The sequence below is a fragment of the Panthera uncia genome, assembly GCF_023721935.1.
Source record: "Panthera uncia isolate 11264 chromosome A1 unlocalized genomic scaffold, Puncia_PCG_1.0 HiC_scaffold_17, whole genome shotgun sequence".
Lineage (NCBI taxonomy): Eukaryota > Metazoa > Chordata > Mammalia > Carnivora > Felidae > Panthera > Panthera uncia.
The window spans coordinates 4368481-4387938 of record NW_026057577.1 but is presented as its reverse complement, the minus strand read 5'-3'; the positions used below and the strand labels follow the sequence as shown (position 1 = coordinate 4387938).

Sequence of the window (19458 nt, the reverse complement as noted above, 5' to 3'; positions counted from 1 at the left end):
CAAATACACCACTTTGGCATTAGGACTTTCAGTCAACTGAGAAACAGGATCACAGAGAAAGTTCTCTACTCAGGGCGCCTGGGTGGCTCAGTTGGTTGAGTGACTCTTGACCTCAGTTCAGGTCATGATCTCACGGTTCGTGGGTTCAAGCCCTGTGGAGGGTGTGTTCTGTCAGTGCAGAGCCTGCTTGAAATTCTGTCTCTCTCTCTGCCCCTGCCCCACTTGCACAATACTTTTCTCTGTCTCTCAAAATAAACATTTACAAAACAAAAGCTCTCTACTCTCCCCCATCTGCCTAAATGAAGGACATGAAGCTTCCCTGTGAAAAGCACCCTGGTCTCCCACCCGCAAGGGCAAAATTACTCTTTATCTCCAGAGAGGACAGAACTGGACTCTTACCAGACCAGAGACAACAAAACACACTTGACCAAGTAACCCTTGTTTTCCATTACTCTCCAAATACTTGCCTTCCCATAATTTACCAACACTCTGAGCTAACAATCCCTTTCCTCTGTCTTGTCACTTCTCTGCAATTACCGCCTTGGGTTAAAATGGTGCATCAGTCAGCCTGCGGATCTGACTGCCTTCTTGGGGTTTTCATTTCATTTCTGTGAGGCAACCCACAGGCACAGGAAATAAATCTTTTTAATCCTGTGACTCTGCATTGTGTCAATTCAATGTACAGGGGGCACTGAGCCTAACAGAGTGGAGGAAAAAGTTTTTTTTTCTCCTTGAAGGTGGTAACTGCCCCTGTTGGTAAACAGTTGAGAAATCAGAGCTCTCAGGGGCACCTGGGTGGCTCAGTCGGTTAAGCATCCGACTTTGGCTCAGGTCATGATCTCACGGTTTATGAGTTAGAACCCCGCATTGGGCTCTGTGCTGACAGCTCAGAGCCTGGAGCCTGCTTCGGTTCTGTGTCTCCCTCTCTCTCTGCCCCTCCCCCAGTCATACTCTGTCTCTCTCTCTCAAAAATAAAGACACATTAAAAAAAATTGAAAGAAAAAAAAAAGAAATCAGAGCTCTCAGATGGCAGTGTGGTTCTGGTTCTGCAGATTCTGAAGACAAAAGTGGAGGAGATGTAGAAACTGCTCACTTTAGCCTTGGATGGGTGTCTGGGAACAGACCCCAAGTGGAAATAGGAACTAATCACAGTGGACAAAGTTAGCATCATGGAAGCAAACCCCAGTGCCAGGGCCAGGTGGTGGATCTGTGATGCTCTACTTGCTGACAGAGTCTGACACAGCCACCCTGGGACCCCCGGGGACTTCTGTCTCATATGGGGAAATGCTCACATGTCAGGGAGAAGCAAGGATGTACAGCATAATCCCTGCAAGGGAGAAAAAACTGGCACAGGTAACTCTGGGCGCAAGTTCAACAAAACATTTGAAGATCTTCACAGGAACTGGGAACATGTAACACACTCCTGTGCTAAATCTTGCTCATTCTTCTTCTTCTCTTTTTTTTTTTTTTTTTTTTTTTAGTGTTTATTTTTGGAAGGGGAGAGAAAAACTCAAGTGGGCTGTGCACTGTCAACACGGAGTATAATGTGGGGCTTGAACCCATGAACTATGAGGTCATGACCTGAGCCAAAATTGCGAGGGACGTTTAACCAACTGACCCACTTAGATGTCCAGTCCTGCCAATTTTTATAAGGAGAGTGGATGGAGTACATAAATATGTCAATTTAAAAACAGAGCTACTTTTCCCTGATTCCTGCCTCTAAGAATAGCTAAAATCCCAGCCCCCTGATGCATAAAACACACATGGGAGTCTGAATGGGGAGAGGAAGAAGGCTGGCGTGGACCCTGAGGAATCTCAAGGTGACGAGCTCTCTCATTCTTTATGTCTCATGCATCCCAACTTGAAGTGAACGCAGAGAAGCTGGCAAGCCAGAGACACCCCCCCTCTCCCCACCCCAGGTGCAGAGAAAAACAAACCCGAACAAAGCTTGTGGTCTCAGCCACAAGACCAGGAAAGGAGCAGCTGAGCCAGCCGGCATCACTGTTCTCCTCTACCCAGCACCGCAGAAAACACCACAGCCCCCAGCCTGCTCCTGTGGCAGAGAACAAACACCCTCATGAGGCTGATGCCAGGCATCCTGACACCCCACTGCTGGGTGTAGTGGCCTCCGAGAGGGCTGAGCAGAAGCCAGGGCTCCTGTCCTGCTGGCTGGAACAGTTCACCCCTCCCCGCCCGCCCCCACACCTGTGGTCATCTAGGGAGACCACATGGTCAGTTGGAGCTCTGCCCCAGTCAGGAGCCCCCCTCCCTGGTGCCCATGGAGACTGAGGAGGGGGCTGGACTCCTTCCCTCCCTGGCAGGAACAGGACAGGACAGCCCACCCTGAGGGGTCTTCTGCTTAAGCAGGGGTCAGAGTGAAAACCCACCTGAACAGGTTTCAAGGGGACCCAGAGTGTCATAACGTAACATAGAAAGTCAAGGGCACCTGGGTGGCTCAGTTGGTTAAGCATCTGACTTTAGCTCAGGTCATGATCTCAAGGCTCCTGAGTTCGAGTCCCACGTCGGGCTCTGAGCTGACAGCTCAGAGCCTGGAGCCTGCTGCGGATTCTGTGTCTGCCTCTCTCTCTCTCTGCCCCTTCCCCCGTCCCCGTGCTCGCTCGCTCTCTCTCTCTCTCTCAGTCTCAAAACTAAATAAACATTAAAAAAGAAAGAAAAGAAGAAAGAAAGGAAGAAAGAAAGCAAGAAAATCACTGGCAACACCAAGAACCAGAACGATCTCAAAGTGAGTGAAAACGGAAGATATAAAGAGCAAGTAAATGGAAATACAAGAACCGAGAACCTGAGAGCTCAGGGATGAGCTCAACAGCAGAATGAAGGGCACAGGACAGTCTGTCAACCTGTGAAGACAGGAAAAGCCAACTGTGGCAGAGATGCTCTAATAGTCTCCGGTGCCTGTGGGACTGCAAGAACATGTCCCAGATGGGCACACAGCGTAGGGCCGAAAAACGCCTCCAAGAAACCAGGCCTCAATAATTCCCTTCTCTGGAAAAAGACGTTAGACCAGCTCATTCAGGAAGCAGAGCCAACCCCAAACAGGTAATCCAAGGAAATCCACACCAAAACACATCCTAATTAAACTTCCAAAAACAGAATCTGAAAAGTGGCTAGAGGAAAATGACAGCTTCCCCACATGAGGGAAGAAAATCCCCGTCTCTGATGAGAAACCACGGAGGGCAGGCAGAGGGGGGCCATATGCTTCAAGTACTGACAGGAATCGGGGCAGTGTGGGGCCCATGTCGGGAGAAAACACCTGCAGGAATGGAGGGATCCAGGCATTCTCAGATGGATCACAACCAAGTCCATCTTGACCAGCAGACTCGCCCTGTAGGAAAGGCTGAAGGAAATTATCTAAGTGGAAAGGAAGCCAGAGAAGGAACCAAAAGGAAGAAAATGGTAAGCAAAAATAGGAGATGCACTAGGCTTTCCTTCTCCATTTAAGTTTTCTCAATAACTGACAGTCTGATGTAGTTCTAAATGTATCTTGGGAGGCGCACTTGGGGGCTCAGTCGGTTGAGCACCTGACTTTGGTTCAGGTCATGATCTTACGGTTCATGAGTTCGAGCCCCACGTCAGGCTCTATAGTGATAGCTCAGAGCCTGGAAGCTGCTTCAGATTCTGTGTGTGTGTCTCTCTCTCTGCTCCTCCCCTGCTCGTGTGCACACTCTTTCTCTTTCTGTCCACAAAAAAAAAAAAAAAAAAAAGTATCTACAGGAACTAGTTAAATCACCTTTTAAAGAAACTTTATTTTTTTATTTTGGAGAGAGAGCACAAATGGGGGAGAATCTCAAGCAGGCTCTATGCTCACTCAGCACAGAGCCAGACATGGGACTCAACCCCATGACTCTGAGATCATGACCTGAGCCAAAATCAAGACTCAAGACACCCAATCAACTGAGCCACCCAGGCAACCCCTAATCACTTTTAATACAAAAGGGGGGGGGGGGATGAAGGGATGTTAAGGGCTGTGATAAGATAAATATCTCTCTATATATCTATATGTATAATATAGAGGTATATCTGGATATGGATATATTGATTTCTGGTTTGAATCAATAAAATCAATACATATACATCTGTATACATCTATATGCACACAGATATATACATATATATATATAGATAGATAGATAGATACATACATACATACATAATTTAATACCCACAGCAATCACTAAAAAAGCTGCATGACAGATTCTTTGATTGACCAAACTTTAGTCAGGCTCCCGAATCTTCTCCTGGGGCCATCTGTGGCCCTCCTATAAGGCACCTCCTTATAAAACACACATTTTTGGACACCTGGGTGGTTCAGTCGGTTGAGTGTCTGACTCTTCAATTTCAGCGCAGGTCATGGTTTGTGGGTTTGAGCCCCATGTTGGGCTCTGCACTGGTGGCATGGATCCTGCTTGGGAGTCTCTGTCTCCCTCCCTCTCTGTCCCTCCTGAGCTCACGCACACGCATGCTCTCTCTCTCAAAATAAATACATATTAAAAAAAATAAAAACTCCTTTAAAAGCTTTTTAAAATTGTAGAATATAAAACAAAACACATGTTTAGTAAGAACGCTGATAAGTCAGTTTAACCAGAACCCCAACCCTTGATACCTGATTAGGGTCCTTATTGTCCATCATCCCTAGGTGAAGTCTGATCTCTGTGGCCTGCCTTTGGTGAGAATCCTGTTAGGTCAGTTTAGCTGGAACCCCATCTTATCCCTGATGTTTCCTCCTAGTAATGTTCTATCCACAGACCTCCCTACCCCATGCTCCCCGGCCGTAAACTCCCACTTACATTGCTGTATTTGGAGGTGAGCCCCAGCTCTCTCCTCCACTGCACGATTCCTGCCATGTTCCCTATGTGGTCCTGAATAAAGTCTGCCTTATCATCTGTAACAAGTGTCACTGAATATTTTAACAATATAAAGACATATACTTGACAACACACTAGGTAAGTCAAGATGGAAAGCTACAGAATGTTCAGGTAACCCAGAGCAAGGCAAGAAAAAAAAAAAAAAGAGAAACGAAAAACAGAACAAATGGGAAAAAAGGCATGTCAATAATTACATTAAAATATAAATGGTCTATGGGAATGCAAACTGGTGCAGCCACTCTGGAAAACAGTATAGAGGTTCCCCCCCAAAAATAAAAATAGAACTACCCTACGACCCAGCAATTGCACTACTAGGCATTTATCCACGGGATACAGGTGTGTTGTTTCTAAGGGACATGTACACCCCCATGTTTATAGCAGCACTATCAACAATAACCAAAGTATGGAAAGAGCCCAAATGTCCATCGATGGATGAATGGATAAAGAAGATGATAAAGATACACACACACACACACACACACACACACACACACACACACACACAATGGAGTATTACTCGGCAATCAAAAAGAATGAAATCTTGTCATTTGTAACTATGTGGATGGAACTGGAGAGCATTATGCTAAGTGAAATTAGTCAGAGAAAGACAAATATCATATGACTTCACTCATATGAGGACTTTAAGAGACAAAACAGATGAACATAAAGGAAGGGAAGCAAAAATAATATAAAAACAGGGAGGGGGACAAACCATAAGAGACTCATAAATATGGAGAACAAATAGAGGGTTACTGGAGGGGTTGGGGGAGGGGGGATGGGCTAAATGGGTAAGGGGCATTAAGGAATCTACTCCTGAAATCATTGTTGCACCATATGCTAATTTGGATGTAAATTAAAAAAAAAAAATTAAAAAATATAAATGGTCTAAATAAGACCTTTTTTTTTTTTTTTTAAAGTAAACTCTATACCACACATGGGGTTTGAACTCAAGACCCTGAGATCAAGAACTGATGCTCTACCAACTGAGCCAGTCAGGTGCCCCTAAATTCATCACTTAAAACACAGTGATTGGCAGAGGGGATTAAAAAACCTGATCTGGGGCACCTGGGTGGCTCACTCAGTTAAACGTTAAGCGTCTAACTCTTGGTATTGGCTCAGGTCATGATTTGTGAGATGGAGCCCTGAGTTGGGCTCTGTGCTGACAGCATGGAGCCTGCTTGGGATTCGCTCTCTCCTTCCCACTCTGCCCCTCCCCCACCAGTGCTTTATCTCCCCAAATAAATAATAAAGTAACTTTAAAAAAAATTTAAAATATATATTTAAAATTAATAAAAAACAAAAAACCTGACCCAAATATAGGCTATCTAAATTTTTTTATGTTTATTTATTTTTGAGGGGGAGAGAGAGAGAGAGAGAGAGCGAGCGCACAAGTGGGAGAGGCCCAGAAAGGGGGAGACAGAAGACCCAAAGCAGGCTCTCAGGTGAGCGCAGAGTCCCACGTGGGGCTCAGTCTCACGAACCATGCTATCGTGACCATGAGCTGAAACCGAGAGTCAGACGCTTAACCGACTGAGCCACCCAGGTGCCCCTAACTATATGCTATCTAAAAGAAACTCACCTCAAACACGATGATTTGTCAGGTTGGAAGTAAAAAGATGGAAAGTATACATTACACAACCATTAATCAAAAGGAACAAGAGTAGGTATATTAATACCAAATGAGATACAGCAAAGAAAATTACTAGAGATGTTATATAATAAAAGGGTAGTCCGTGAAGGCATAGCAATCCTAAATGTGTATGTACCAAACAACAAAGCTGAAAAATATACAAGGCAAAAACTGACAGAACTCAAAGGAAAACAGACAAATCAATTACTATTGACTTCCATATCCTGCTCTCAACTGACAGAAAATAAGAAGTAACTTGATAGCACCACCAAACAAGAGGTTCTGATCAACTTCTATAAAACACTTCACCCAACACCAGCAGAATATATATCCTGTTTTTACGTGTGCACAGGACTATACCAAGACAGACCATACACTGGGTCATCAAAATCCTGGAGGGAGAGGAGAAACTCCCAACAAATTTGAAAGAAATACAGAGTATATTCTTGGATCATAATGGAACCAAACCAGAAATCTATAAAAGAAAATAAAGGGAAAACCTTCAAGCCTTTGGAAATGAAATACCACATTTTAAAATAATCCTTGGGTCAAAGAAGGCTCAAGAGAAATTAAAAAATACACTGAAATAAATGAAGGTAAAACCACATCATACTGTAACTTGTAGGATACGGCCAAAGTGGTTCTCAGAGGGATATCTACAGCACTAAAATGCTTATATTAAAAAATGCTTACATTTATTAACAAAGGCAAAGCATGGAAAGAGCCCAAATGTCCATTGATGGATGAATGGATAAAGAAGACATGGTATGTATACACACATGCACACACACACACAATGGAGTATTACTTGGCAATTAAAAAGAATGAAATCTTGGCATTTGCAACTACATGGATGGAACTAGAGGGTATTATGCTAAGTGGAATTAGTCAGAGAAAGACAAATATCATATGACTTCACTCATATGAGGACTTTAAGATACAAAACAGATGAACATAAGGGAAGGGAAGCAAAAATAATATAAAAACAGGGAGGGGGACACAACATAAGAGACTCTTAAATATGGAGAACAAACAGGGTTACTGGAGGGGTTGTGGGAGGGGAGATGGGCTAAATGGGCAAGGGGCATTAAGGAAGACACTTGCTGGGATGAGCACTGGGTGTTATACACAGGGGATGAATCATTGGATTTGACTCCTGAAATCATTATTGCACTGTATGCTAACTTGGATGTAAATTTTAAAAAAATGCTTACATTTGAGGGAAAGTCTCAAATCAATAATTGAAGCTCCCACCTCAGGAACCTAGAAGGCAAACAGTAAAATAAACCCAAAGCATGTAGGAAGAAGAAAAGAGTCAAGATGAGAGCAGAAATCAACGAAACTGAAAACAGGAAAATAACAAAGAAAAACCAATGAAACAATGAACTAGTTCTTTGAAAAGGTCAGTGAAAGTGAAAACCTCTAACAAGACTTAAACAGAAAAAAAAAAGAGAGAGAGAGAGAAAACACAAATTTCCAGTATCAGAAATGAAACCGGAATATCACAGACCATGCCCATACCAAAACGATAAAGGAACACCACAAGAAAGTCTACATGCAATACATTTGACAATTTCAATGAAATGAGCCAACTGCTTGAGAAGCGCGTACTACCAAAACTCAACCACTATCAGATCACATGAACAGCTCTGTAACCATTAAGGAAGTTGGCTCTATAATTAAAATACCACTTCCCCCCCACCCCGACAAAATCTCCCATTCATATGGTTCCACTATCGTATTCTACCAAATGTTGAAGAATCAAAACCAAGTCTAGGGGTGCCTGGGTGGCCCAGGGTTGAGTTTCTGGCTCTTGGTTTTCAGGTCAGGTCACAACCCCAGGGTCGTGAGATTGAGCACCAGGTCGGGCTCTGCACTGAGCATGGACCCCCAGATTGGGATTCTCTCTCTCTGTCCCTCACCACCTCATGTGCACTCTCTTTCTCTCTCTCTAAAATAACATTTAAAAAATAACAACCAAATAAATAAAACCAATTCTAAACAATCTCTTTTAGAAAATAAAAGGGGACACTTTCTGATTCACCATACTCACCCATGAGTATAGGTACAGAAATTCTTAAAATGCAGGTGACCCTTGAACAAGTCAGGGATTAGGGGCACCGACCCTCCCCCACTACAACAGAAAATCCATGTATACCTTTTGACTTCCCCAAAACTTTACTAATCACCTGCTCTTTACCATAAGGAAAACTTACTGATGATATAAACAGTTAACCCATATTTTGTATGTTATATGTATTATACACTGCATTCTTACAATAAAGTGACAAAAGAGATCATTATTAAGAAAATCGCAAGGAAAATACATTAAAGTACTGCATTTGTCAAAAGGAAATCTTTGTATAAGTGGACAAACAGTTCAAATTCATGTGTTCAATGTTCAACTGTAAGTGCAAATAAAATCCAGTAATATATCAACAGAAGAAGGCGTTTATTCCATGGCAAGAAGACGTTTATTCCAGGGAGGCAAGGCCGGTTCAATATTCAAAAATCGATAAACATAACCCACAATATTAAGAGTCGCAAGAAAATTCATACGATCAATGGAAACAAAAACACGTAACATTGGACAAAATTCAATAACCACCCATGATAAAAACTCCAGAGAAACAGGAATTGAGGAGGTTTCTCAAGTGGATAAAGAGAATTTACAAAAATCCTACAGCTAACATACCAAATGGTGAAAGACTGAATGCTTTCTCTCTAAGATTGGGAACAAGGACATCTGCTCTCATCAGTGCTTTTCAACAACATGATAAGAGTCCTCACCAGCTGAATGAAGCAAGAAAAGGATATAAAGGCATATAATTGGAAAGAAATAAAACAGTTTTTATTTGCAGATAGCATGATGGTTTACATAGAAAATCTAGAGGACTCTATTTAAAAACAAACCAACAAAAATCCCTCCTTAAACAATGTGTCAATCCAGCAAGGTCACAGAATACAAAATCAACATACAAAAAAACCAACTGCGTTTCTTTTTGTTGTTGTTGTTAAGTTTATTTATTTATTTTGGGACAGAGAAAGCCTGTGCGCATGAGCAGGGGAGAGTGGCAGAGAGAGGGAGAGAGAATCCCAAGCAGGCTCCACAATGTCAGTGCCGAGCCTGATACAGGGCTTGAACTCATTACCCTGTGATCATGACCTGACCCAAAATCAAGACACTTAACTGTCTGAGCCACCCAGGCTCCCTTCCACTGCATGTCTTATACTAGAAATCAAAATTAAAAAAAAAAAAAAATAGTATCATTTATAATTGCTCAAAAAATGAAGTACTTAGGTATGAATTTAACAAAACGTGTACAGCTACTTACAAGCTAAGGAGTACACAGTGCTAATGAAAGAAATCAAAGAAGAAGTAAGTAAATGGAGGGGTGCCCACTGGCTCAGTTGGGGAAGTGTGCACCTCTTGATCTCGAGGTCGTGAGTTCTAGTCCCACACTGGCTACAGAGATTACTCAAAAAAAATAAAAATAAAAAAATCTTAAAAAAAAAAGAGAGAAAGAAATAAGTAAATGGAGAGGCATCCCACATTCACAGACAGAATGACTCAGATGGGTGAAAATGTCAATGCTCCCCAAACGGATATACAGGCTAAACAAAATTCCTATCAAAATCTCTGTAAGACTCTTTGTAGACATGAACAAGATTATTCTAAAATTTACAAAGAAAGGCAAAGGGACTAAAACAGCTGAAGTAATTTCTGAAAACAATACAATGGGAGGAATCAAGGCCGCCACTTCCAAGACTTAGAAAATAGCCGCAGTAATCAAAGCTGTGCAGTATTAGTAGAGACAGACCTAGGTCGATGAAACAGAGTAAAGAACCCAGGAACAGACCTATAGAAATATGCTCAACAGAGTTTTTGCTTTTTTTACAGAGGAGAAAGCGTGAGTGTGTGCACGAAAGGGCTGGGGCGGAAAGAGAGACAGAGAATCTTAAGCAGGCTCCACACCCAGCATGGATGTGGGGATAGATCTCAGGCCCTGGGATCATGACCTGAGCCACAATCAAAAGTCGGATGCTCAACCAACTGAGCCACCCAGGCGCCCCTCGAGTGATGTTTGACGAAGGAGCAAAAGAAATTCAATGGAGGGAAGAAAATCTTCCTTTTTTTTTTTTTTTTAAATGTTTACTTCTTTATTTTGAGAGAGCACAGAGGAGGGCAGAGAGAGAGAGGGAGAGACAGAATTCCAAGCAGGCTCCATGCTGACAGCACAGACCTGATGGAGGGCTCGATCTCACGAATTGTGAGATCATGACCTGAACCAGAGTCAAGAGTGAGACCCTAAACCCACTGAGCTACCCAGGAGCCCCGAAAACCTTTCCAACAGATGGGGCTGGAACCAGACATCCACTGGCACAAACAAATAAGCCACAACTAATGTGTCACACCTCATTTATAAGTTAGAGATCACGGGGGCGCCTGGATGGCTCAGGCGATTGAGTGTCCAGCTCAGGTCATGATCTCGTGGGTTTGTGGGATGGAGCACCACATTGGGCTCCACAGTGTGGAAACTGCTTGGGATTCTCTCTTCCTCTCTCTCTCTCTCTGCCCCTCCCCTGCTTTCTCTCTCTCTCTCTCTCTCAAAATAAAGAAACTTACATACATACATAAATAAATAAGCTACAGATCATGGACTCAAATCCAACTGGATCACAGATCATGGATTAAACCAATCATAGACTTAAAATGGAAAATGTTTAACTATATAACTTTTAGGCAAAAATATAGGATGAAGTTTTTGAGATTGAAGACCAGGCAAAGAGTTCTTAGACTTTACACCAAAAGCACGATCCTTAAAAGGAAAAACTCACAATTTGGAGTAAACGAACATTAAAAACTTTTGTGCTTCAACTATACTTTAATAAAAAAAAATAAATAAAAATTAAATACAGTAAAAGAAAATGGATGAAACCTTGGTTGGGGGCAGGGGGGAGGGGGTGGGAAGACCCTGTCAAAGGGAAGGAAAGTCAAGCTCCAGAATGAGAGGAAACATTTACAAAACACATATCCAACGAAGGTCAAATATCTGGGACATATAAGGAACTCTCAAAGTAAGAGAAAAATGCAAATGGTCCCACTAGAACATGAACAAAAGTCGTGATGAAATATTCCATAGAAGATGACAGGATATTCACAGGTCAGATCCGCACAGGAAAAGATGCCCGACATTATTAGCCCTCATGGAATGAAAATGTAAACCATAATGAGACATCACAGCACACCCATCAGAACAGCTTAAAAAAAAAAAACAAAAAAAACCAGTGCAAACAGTAAATGGTGGCAGTGAGAATGTAGATTACTCACACACTGCTCATGGGAATGGGATGGCGTAGAGTCCCTCCAGAAGACAAAACTAAATTTGCACTTAGCACACAACCCAGGGACTATATACCTGGGCATTTACCCCAGAGACACAAAGTGACGCTCACATAAAAACCTTATAAATATTTACAACAGCATTAGGCAGAATGGCCCAAACTAGAAAACAACCCAGAGGTTGTTCAACAGGTGCATGGGCAAAAAAATGTGGTGTATCTGGACCATGGAATTCCACTCAGAAATAAACAGCTCCTCAGACCGTGCCGACTGAACAGTCAACCCCCAAAGGCAGGGGTCTGTCTATACAATGTCCGTGAAGTTGACAACATCTGTGGTTAGTGTGGCCAACGAGAGGACGGCGTGAAGGAGCCATGGATTTCACTATAAAAAGCAACAGGAGGGATGGTCGTGGTGACACAAATGTTCTGTATCGTGTGTGTATCAACACCAGTGCGCTGGCTGTAGCCTCGGGCTGTGTTTTCACAAGACGTTACCATTTAGTGTAAAGAGTACAAGGGATCTCTGATATTTCTCACAACTGCATGCGAAGGTAGTTACTCAAAGAAAAAAGATAAACATTACATGTACCCACGTTCACAGCAGCATTATTCACGACAGCTGGACACAAACCAAGGGTCTACCAAAAATGAATAAACAACATGCATTATACACACACTATGGGATATTATCCAGCCTCAGAAAGGAAGTCCTGTCACAGGATACGGTATGGACGGACCCTGAAGTCCCTATACTACGTGAAACAAGCCAGTCACAAAGGTGTAATTCTTATGCAAGCTAGTTAGGGTAGCTGAGTTCATAAAATAGAACGGTCATCTCTCTGGGGACACGGCGAGCTATTCCTGGAACCAGTGAGGAGTTTCAGTTTGGAAAGATGAGAAAGTTCTGGAGATGGGCTGCATGACAGTGTGAATATGTGTATTACTAAACACTTAAAAACACTACAGTACATAAAAATAGTTAAGATGGTAAATTTTATGTAACATGTATTTTACTACAATTGAAACTAAGGGGCACCTGGGGGGGCTCAGTCGGTTAAGTGTCTGATTCTTAATTTCCACTCAGGTCACGATCTCAGATTGTGAGTTCAAGCCACATGTTGGGCTCTGTGCTGACAGCACAGAGCCTGCTTGGGATTCTCTTTCTCTCACTCTGCCACTCCCTCCTGCACTCTCTCTCTCTCAAAATAAATAAACTTAAAAAAAATGTTAGAAAGACTGAGAAACAAAAACCTTCGTGATGAAGACTTTCACTGCACTGAGCAGAAACGATCTTCAGCAGAGTGATGAAACAGCACTGACTTACCAAAATCTGTCTCCTGTTTACTGGGGCCTTTACAGGAACGCAGAGAAATTCAAAGACGAATACCTTGGTTGGGGTACAGGAACGCAGAGAAATTCAAAGACGAATACCAAGGCTCATTAGATACTAAGATCACAGCATCTCTGTGTGTCATACTGGCCAAAAGTCTCAATCTTTAATAAGAAACCTGAGTTTTCCCTCCTTGGGCTCACACTTGTGCTCAGCAGCCACCACACTACATGGGAGATGCTGACACATGTGAACAGAGCCCACGAACGCAGCTCTTGGGGAAAGGAGGTGCCCCACCCCATGTGCCCGGTACCACGTACCCAGGCTTCAGGTTATGCGGGATGCATTGTGCTTAGGATTGCTGAGAGCAACCTTGGGACGTGATTACTGTGTGTCTACCAGCCTTCAGATGGCCCTCCATCTGTAAGGAACAATAACCAGACAAGGTCCACACCTTCTTGTCATGCACTTTCTCGTACAACCAGACCAGGCTGTAATACCCAAGTCGCGTGCCAGCCAGCAGACATCATTAGAGAGAAACAAAGGGGGTGTGATGAGAAACCGTGGCCAGAGGCAATGAGGCTGGAAGGAAGTGCGTGAGACCCCCTATCGGACCAGCTTTCCATCCCACAGGGACACCCAACAAGGGAAGCCTTGCACGGCCTTGTGCAGAATCACAACAGGGAAAAATGCCCAGGAAACTCCCCAACAACATGCCCGCTTGCGTACAGCACTGACATAATCTCTGTTTTTCCTCCATTTCCTAAATACAATCACTGTGGTTATCACTGCGTAAGACAGTACCCTGTGAAGTATGAAAAGAGAGGTCTCCCTTTTTTCACAAGGGGGAAACCCTAACACACAGGGGGAGGACATCTGTCTCCCACCATCACAGCTGGCAGACAGAGATGGGGTTCTTCAAGGGCTGTCCACACATCACTCACCGGGGGCAGCTGCAGGGCGGTTACCTGCTGTGTGTCCCTCAGACTTGCCTCCTGAAGAAGGGCAGACTCTTGCAGAACTGAAAGAGAAGAAACGTGGATTCATAAATCTCAGGTCTCTTCTCATCTGCAAGAGGAGGGCTGCAAGACGTCAAAGGGGTAAAGCACTTGTGAACCACAAGAATTTATGTCACCAATGAGAAGGCTTCAGCGGGGAATGCCTGGGTCATGTGCGCTAGGTCACTAGGGAGCTTTTTTGTGTATATGTGATGTTTTTTAATAAAATTTTTTTAATGCTTATTTATTTTTGAGAGTTGCACAGTGTCAGCAGGAGAGGGACAGAGAGAGAGGGAGATATAGAATCTGAAGCAGGCTCTGGGCTCTGAGCTGTCAGCACAGAGCCCAATGCGGGGCTCAAACCCACAAACCATGAGATCATGACCTGAGCCAAAGTTGGACGCCTGACCAACTGAGCCACCCAAGTGCCCCCAATTTTTAAACAATTTTTTAATGTTTGTTTTTGGCAGAGAGAGGGAGAGGGAGAGGGAGAGGGAGAGGGAGAGAGAGGGAGAGAGAGGGAGAGAAAGAGAGAGAGAGAGAAAGAGAGAGAGAGAGAGAGAGAGAGAGAATGAGCGGGGGAGGGGCAGAGAGAGGGGGAGACACAAAATCCAAACCAGGATCCAGGTTCTGAGCAGTCAGCACAGAGCCCAATGCAGGGCTTGAAGTCACAAACCATGAGATCATGACCTGAGTCGGAGTCAGACGCCTAACTGACTGAGCCACCCAGGTGCCCGTTTTTTAATTTTTTTTTAAGAGAAAGAGTATGAACAGGGAGGGGCAGAGGAGACAGAGAAAATCCCAAGGAGGCTCCACGCTCAGTGTAGAGTCCAACATGGGGCTCAAACCCATGACCCTGCGATCATGACCTGAACTGAAATCAAGAGTCAGATGCTCAGCTGACTGAGCTACCCAGGTGCCACTATTATTTTATTTTTTTAAATTTTAATTCCAGTATAGTACACATACAGTGTTATATTAGTTTCAGGTGGACAATACAGTAGTTTAGCAAATCTGTGTATTTACTCAGCTCATCAAGATAACTGTATGCTGCCATCGGGTAGCTCTGCAACTTTCCACGGGTGCAGGGATCTCAGCTTCAACCGCGATATGGGGGAAAATAAAGGTTAAAGCTCTACGGGGCTGTGGTGCCAGTAAGAGCTGCTAGTAATGAACATGATTGTAGACTCCGCTATCATCTATAGATTTTTAAGTTCATAAATTGCAAAGCTGCATGAGGAAGCAGCTGTGAGGTACTCTTGGAAGAGCTACTGTCACATGAAAGTGCAGAGTGTGTGATTAGAGTCATCTCACCTGCCCTCAACTTGACCTGCTGGGACCTCTGCTGTATTCTCCTATGACGTCCCTCCTCTGGCTGGGACTCATCGCCTGCCTCAGGCTTCTGCTAGCAGGGGGGGAGCCATGTACCTGGCAGGGAGTTGCTGTGTGAACCCGAGCTGTGTTTTAGAATGCGCTCCTTTTGGGGCGTCTGGGTGGCTTAGTCGATTAAGTCTCCAACTCTCGATTTTGGCTCGGGTCATGATCTCGCAGTTTATGAGTTTGAGCCTCACATCGGGCTCCACACTGATGGTGTGGAGCCTGTTTGAAATTCTCTCTCTCCGAAAAATAAGTAAACTTTAAAAAAACAATATGCTCCTTTTACAGAGTGAGACTTGGAAAGCTGTACTACCATCTCCTGGTTGAGAGGAAATCCCAGAGGCTGACCCTAGGTCATGTGTTAAATCACTGCCAAAGCTAACACTGGAAGCCAGTGTCCCTCACCTTTCGGACCTGGGACACGAAGCTTTCGTCATGGCACAGGCGAGACACCGGGAGGAGAGCCAGTTTAGCCTGTGGTGACGTCTGGCTGCCCCAGCTGTGGAAGCTCAGGATTCGAGTAGGGGGTGATTTAATATGCTCTCTTACCTGCTGCCTTCTGAGGGAGGGACTACAGCCCTGCCTTACATGTCCCCAGAAGAAATGAGTGCAGGGACACTATGCACATCCCTCTGCAGAGCTGTCTCCAAACAAAATCTAGCTTTTGAGGAAGACCTTCAAGATTAGCAACTACACTGGGGTGCCTGGGTGGCTCAGGTGGTCAAGTGTCAAACTCTGGATTTCTGCTCAGGTCATGAGCTCACGGTTGGGAGTTTAAGCTCTGAGTGAAGCTCCGTGCTAACTGTGCTGAGGCTATCTGGCATTCTCTCTCTCACCCTCTCTCTGCCCCTCCCCTGCTCATGCTATCCCATTCTCACTCTCTAAATAAATAAATAAACTTAGAAAAAAAAAAAAAAAAAACATAGGAACTATATAGCTGCTACTGGAGGCTCATCCCCACAAGTCAATGATGAATTTTAAGGTCTTCCTGATAACTAACTCGCATCATGCCTACTCTATCCATTTACTGTTGCCCGGGGAAATACTGGAGCTGACCTATCTGACCCAAAGCCCCTTGCAGCACCCGGCTCACCTGCCTGGGCTGGTGCAGTGCCTGGATCTCCTATCCGCCCTCCTGAAGACCCTCCCAGGGCACGACCCAGGCTGTGTGCACACACAAGGTTTATCTGGGAGAATGAGTTCTGGGCTGAGTTGTGTCCCAACCCTAGTACCTCAGAATATGACTGCATTTAGAGAGGTCTCTCAAGAGGTAATGAGTTAACGTGAGGTCACAAGGGTGGGCCCTGCTCCAACGACTCGTGTCCTTATAAATAGAGATTAGGACAACTGTGGGGAGATGCAGGGAGACCACGGTGATCAACAAGCCAAGGAAGGAGCCTCACGGGAAAGCGAGCCTGCCTGCACCTTGGTTTAGAACATCTATCCCGCAGAACTCTGAGGATGTAAACCTGCATTGTTGGGCCTGCCCAGTACAATGCTTTGCCAAGCAATCCCTAGCAAACTAACACAAGGCCAGCGTGCCTGGACATCTGTACTAAAGTCAGATTAATTCCACCCAAAAAGAAACAATATTTTTTTTTTTTTTTTTTTACTGAAAAGCTTATAAAGGATCACTTCTGTGAGTCACAGGAGTGCACTCCCGGCTTCCTATGGCATGTGTAACTACAGTACAACGTGGGGAGTCTGCCCACACCAACCTGCACCCCACAGGGGTCACTCCTCTCAACCACAACTTCCCATGGTGGTTACCGTGACCAAAAGTCAAGAGGGGCTCAGGGTCTCCCCTCTCAGCATTCTGTGGGTAAAGTCCTTTAATTCTCAAAAGACCCATATGGATGATGATTATCCCCAAAGGGTGGGCCAGGAAACCAGGACTTGGAGAGTGCTCTTGGTCATAGCTAGAGGAGTCAAAGCCACCCCTCTCAAGCCACCACTGGCACTCTTTGTACAGATAGCCAAATAGGTCCAGGCGACATTCAGGCCTGAAAAACCCACCCTGTTCCCTCTGAAGCACTTGTAGATTTCCTTGCAGCTTCCTAACAAATCTGGAGAGCAGCTATTTCTTCGCTGGGGAAGGAGGTTCGGAAACACAAGATGTGGCTGTGCTCAGCCACCCACACAGGCGTCTCCCCAAACCGACCGAGCCTGGAGATGCACCCTCAAGAAGAGGAGATGGTGCGGCCTCAGACACCCACCCACAGCCCTGGTCACTCTGTGTGGATTTACCACAGTGAAGGGGGCACACATCCTCAGGAGATCCTGACTGAATTGCTCTATAGAAGGACCCAGACCATGGAAACAGTTCACGGCTCTTCAGGGGATGAGCAAGAAAAACCCAAGCCCAGAGCCAGAGGCACAGGGAGGGGTAAGCCCACTGAGTACCTGGATCCCCACCGGGCTGGCCCGGGGTTCTGCTTGGGAGCCCAGGGCCCTGTGCTACGGCCGTGGGCTGGCTGTCCTGGCTCTTTGCAAGGTCGCTCTGGGCTTCTGCCGGCAGCCGCTCCGGCTCTCGGTCTGGAGGGCCTTCACCATCATCAATCACCACGGGGTCTTCACAGTGCTTGAGCTGCAATCCCAGAGAGGGTGCTCAGGGCGAGGTGGAGAGGTCCTGCTGACCATCTGCACAGTGACCGCCATAGGCTCCGCCAGGGCCCCGCATAGGACAGAACCATGCCCCAAAGCAGGACCTTCAAGGAATGGAATCTGCTTTCTTGGGAAACCAAACTCCAGTATGAGCCTTGCTGAAGCGTGGGGCTCTACACAGAACTTCTCCGCAGCCAGGGGCCACGAGGCACCCTCCCCACCAGTGCTGCCCAGCCCCGCTGTGTTCCCCTGCTCACCCACTGCCAGGGCCGCCCAGGCTCCCGCTCCAGCGCCTCCACGGCCGCCACAGCCTGATCACCACTCTCGGGCTCCTGGGCCCGCACCCAGCCCTGGATCTCACGGGGCAAGATGGCCAGGAACTGCTCCAGCACCAGTCGCTCCAGGATCTGTTCCTTGGTGTGTCTGTCGGGCCTCAGCCAGCCCTGGCACAGGTCCCAGAGGCGGCGCAGGGCCTCCCGGGGGCCCGCCGCCTCCTGGTAGCGAAAACGGCGGAAGAGGCGGCGGGAGGACTCGGGGCTGGGAAGCTCGCTCTGGGGGCTAGGGTTCTCTCCTGGTGGGCTCCTCATTTTCCTGGGCTCCTCGCTTTCTTTCGGAGCCAAGACTCGGGGGCACAGGGCTGTGGGCATGATGGGATTTGATGGGGGTCAGCAGCAGAGGACGACCCTATTTCCAAACAGAAATCACTGGCTTTAATGTTCTGGTCTCCTGTGGCAGTTTTTTGGGGGCAGTGATGGGGAAAGTGACAAAACCCGCAGAGACCAGCCCATGGGACAAGTCCTCGGACATGGGACAAGGGTCACTGTGGCTGGCCCTTGCACAAGGGGAGATAGGGAAGACCCCCCCCCCCCCAACACAACAGCATCATGACAGGATTTCCCTAACGGGGCAGCCAAATGAGGCGGAGGATCTGGGAGAGAAGCACTAGCATATCAACACGTCACGGGCATTTCAGGCATCCAGGGAGCCCGACAGGGCCACATGCAGGGCAGAGATTGAAATGAGACTCTGTGGTACCTTCCGTGGCCAGGTCCTCCTGGACAGGACAAGTGAATAGGCCGCTATCTTGAGGCTTCGCAGCCAAAGTCCCTGTTCTTGCCCTTGAGACCTTTACAAAAAGAGCTGGAAAGACACAAACAGACATGCCTGGGGTGCCTGGGAGGAGCCTTCAAAGAGGATCCAGGACCAGAAATCAGCCATGCTGGTGCCCAGGGCCAGCCATCGGTGCTGGATCTGCTGGACTCACACAGAGCAAGAATTACACCCAGCAGA

General features: G+C 45.8%; 1 protein-coding gene across 1 annotated transcript in view; it reads right to left on the bottom strand.

Moving 5' to 3' along the window:
* ZNF496 (zinc finger protein 496) overlaps window positions 1-19422 on the bottom strand; it is a 35107-nt gene extending 15685 nt beyond the window's left edge. Inside the window, exons 1-4 of the mRNA XM_049648355.1 lie at window positions 19204-19422; window positions 18426-18852; window positions 17968-18151; window positions 14134-14210 (exon numbers count right to left, since the gene is read on the bottom strand). Coding sequence (XP_049504312.1) covers window positions 14134-14210; window positions 17968-18151; window positions 18426-18815 — 651 coding nt within the window. The 5' untranslated portion in view covers window positions 18816-18852; window positions 19204-19422. The remainder of the gene's footprint in view (window positions 1-14133; window positions 14211-17967; window positions 18152-18425; window positions 18853-19203) is intronic.
* Window positions 19423-19458: the final 36 nt, after the last annotated feature.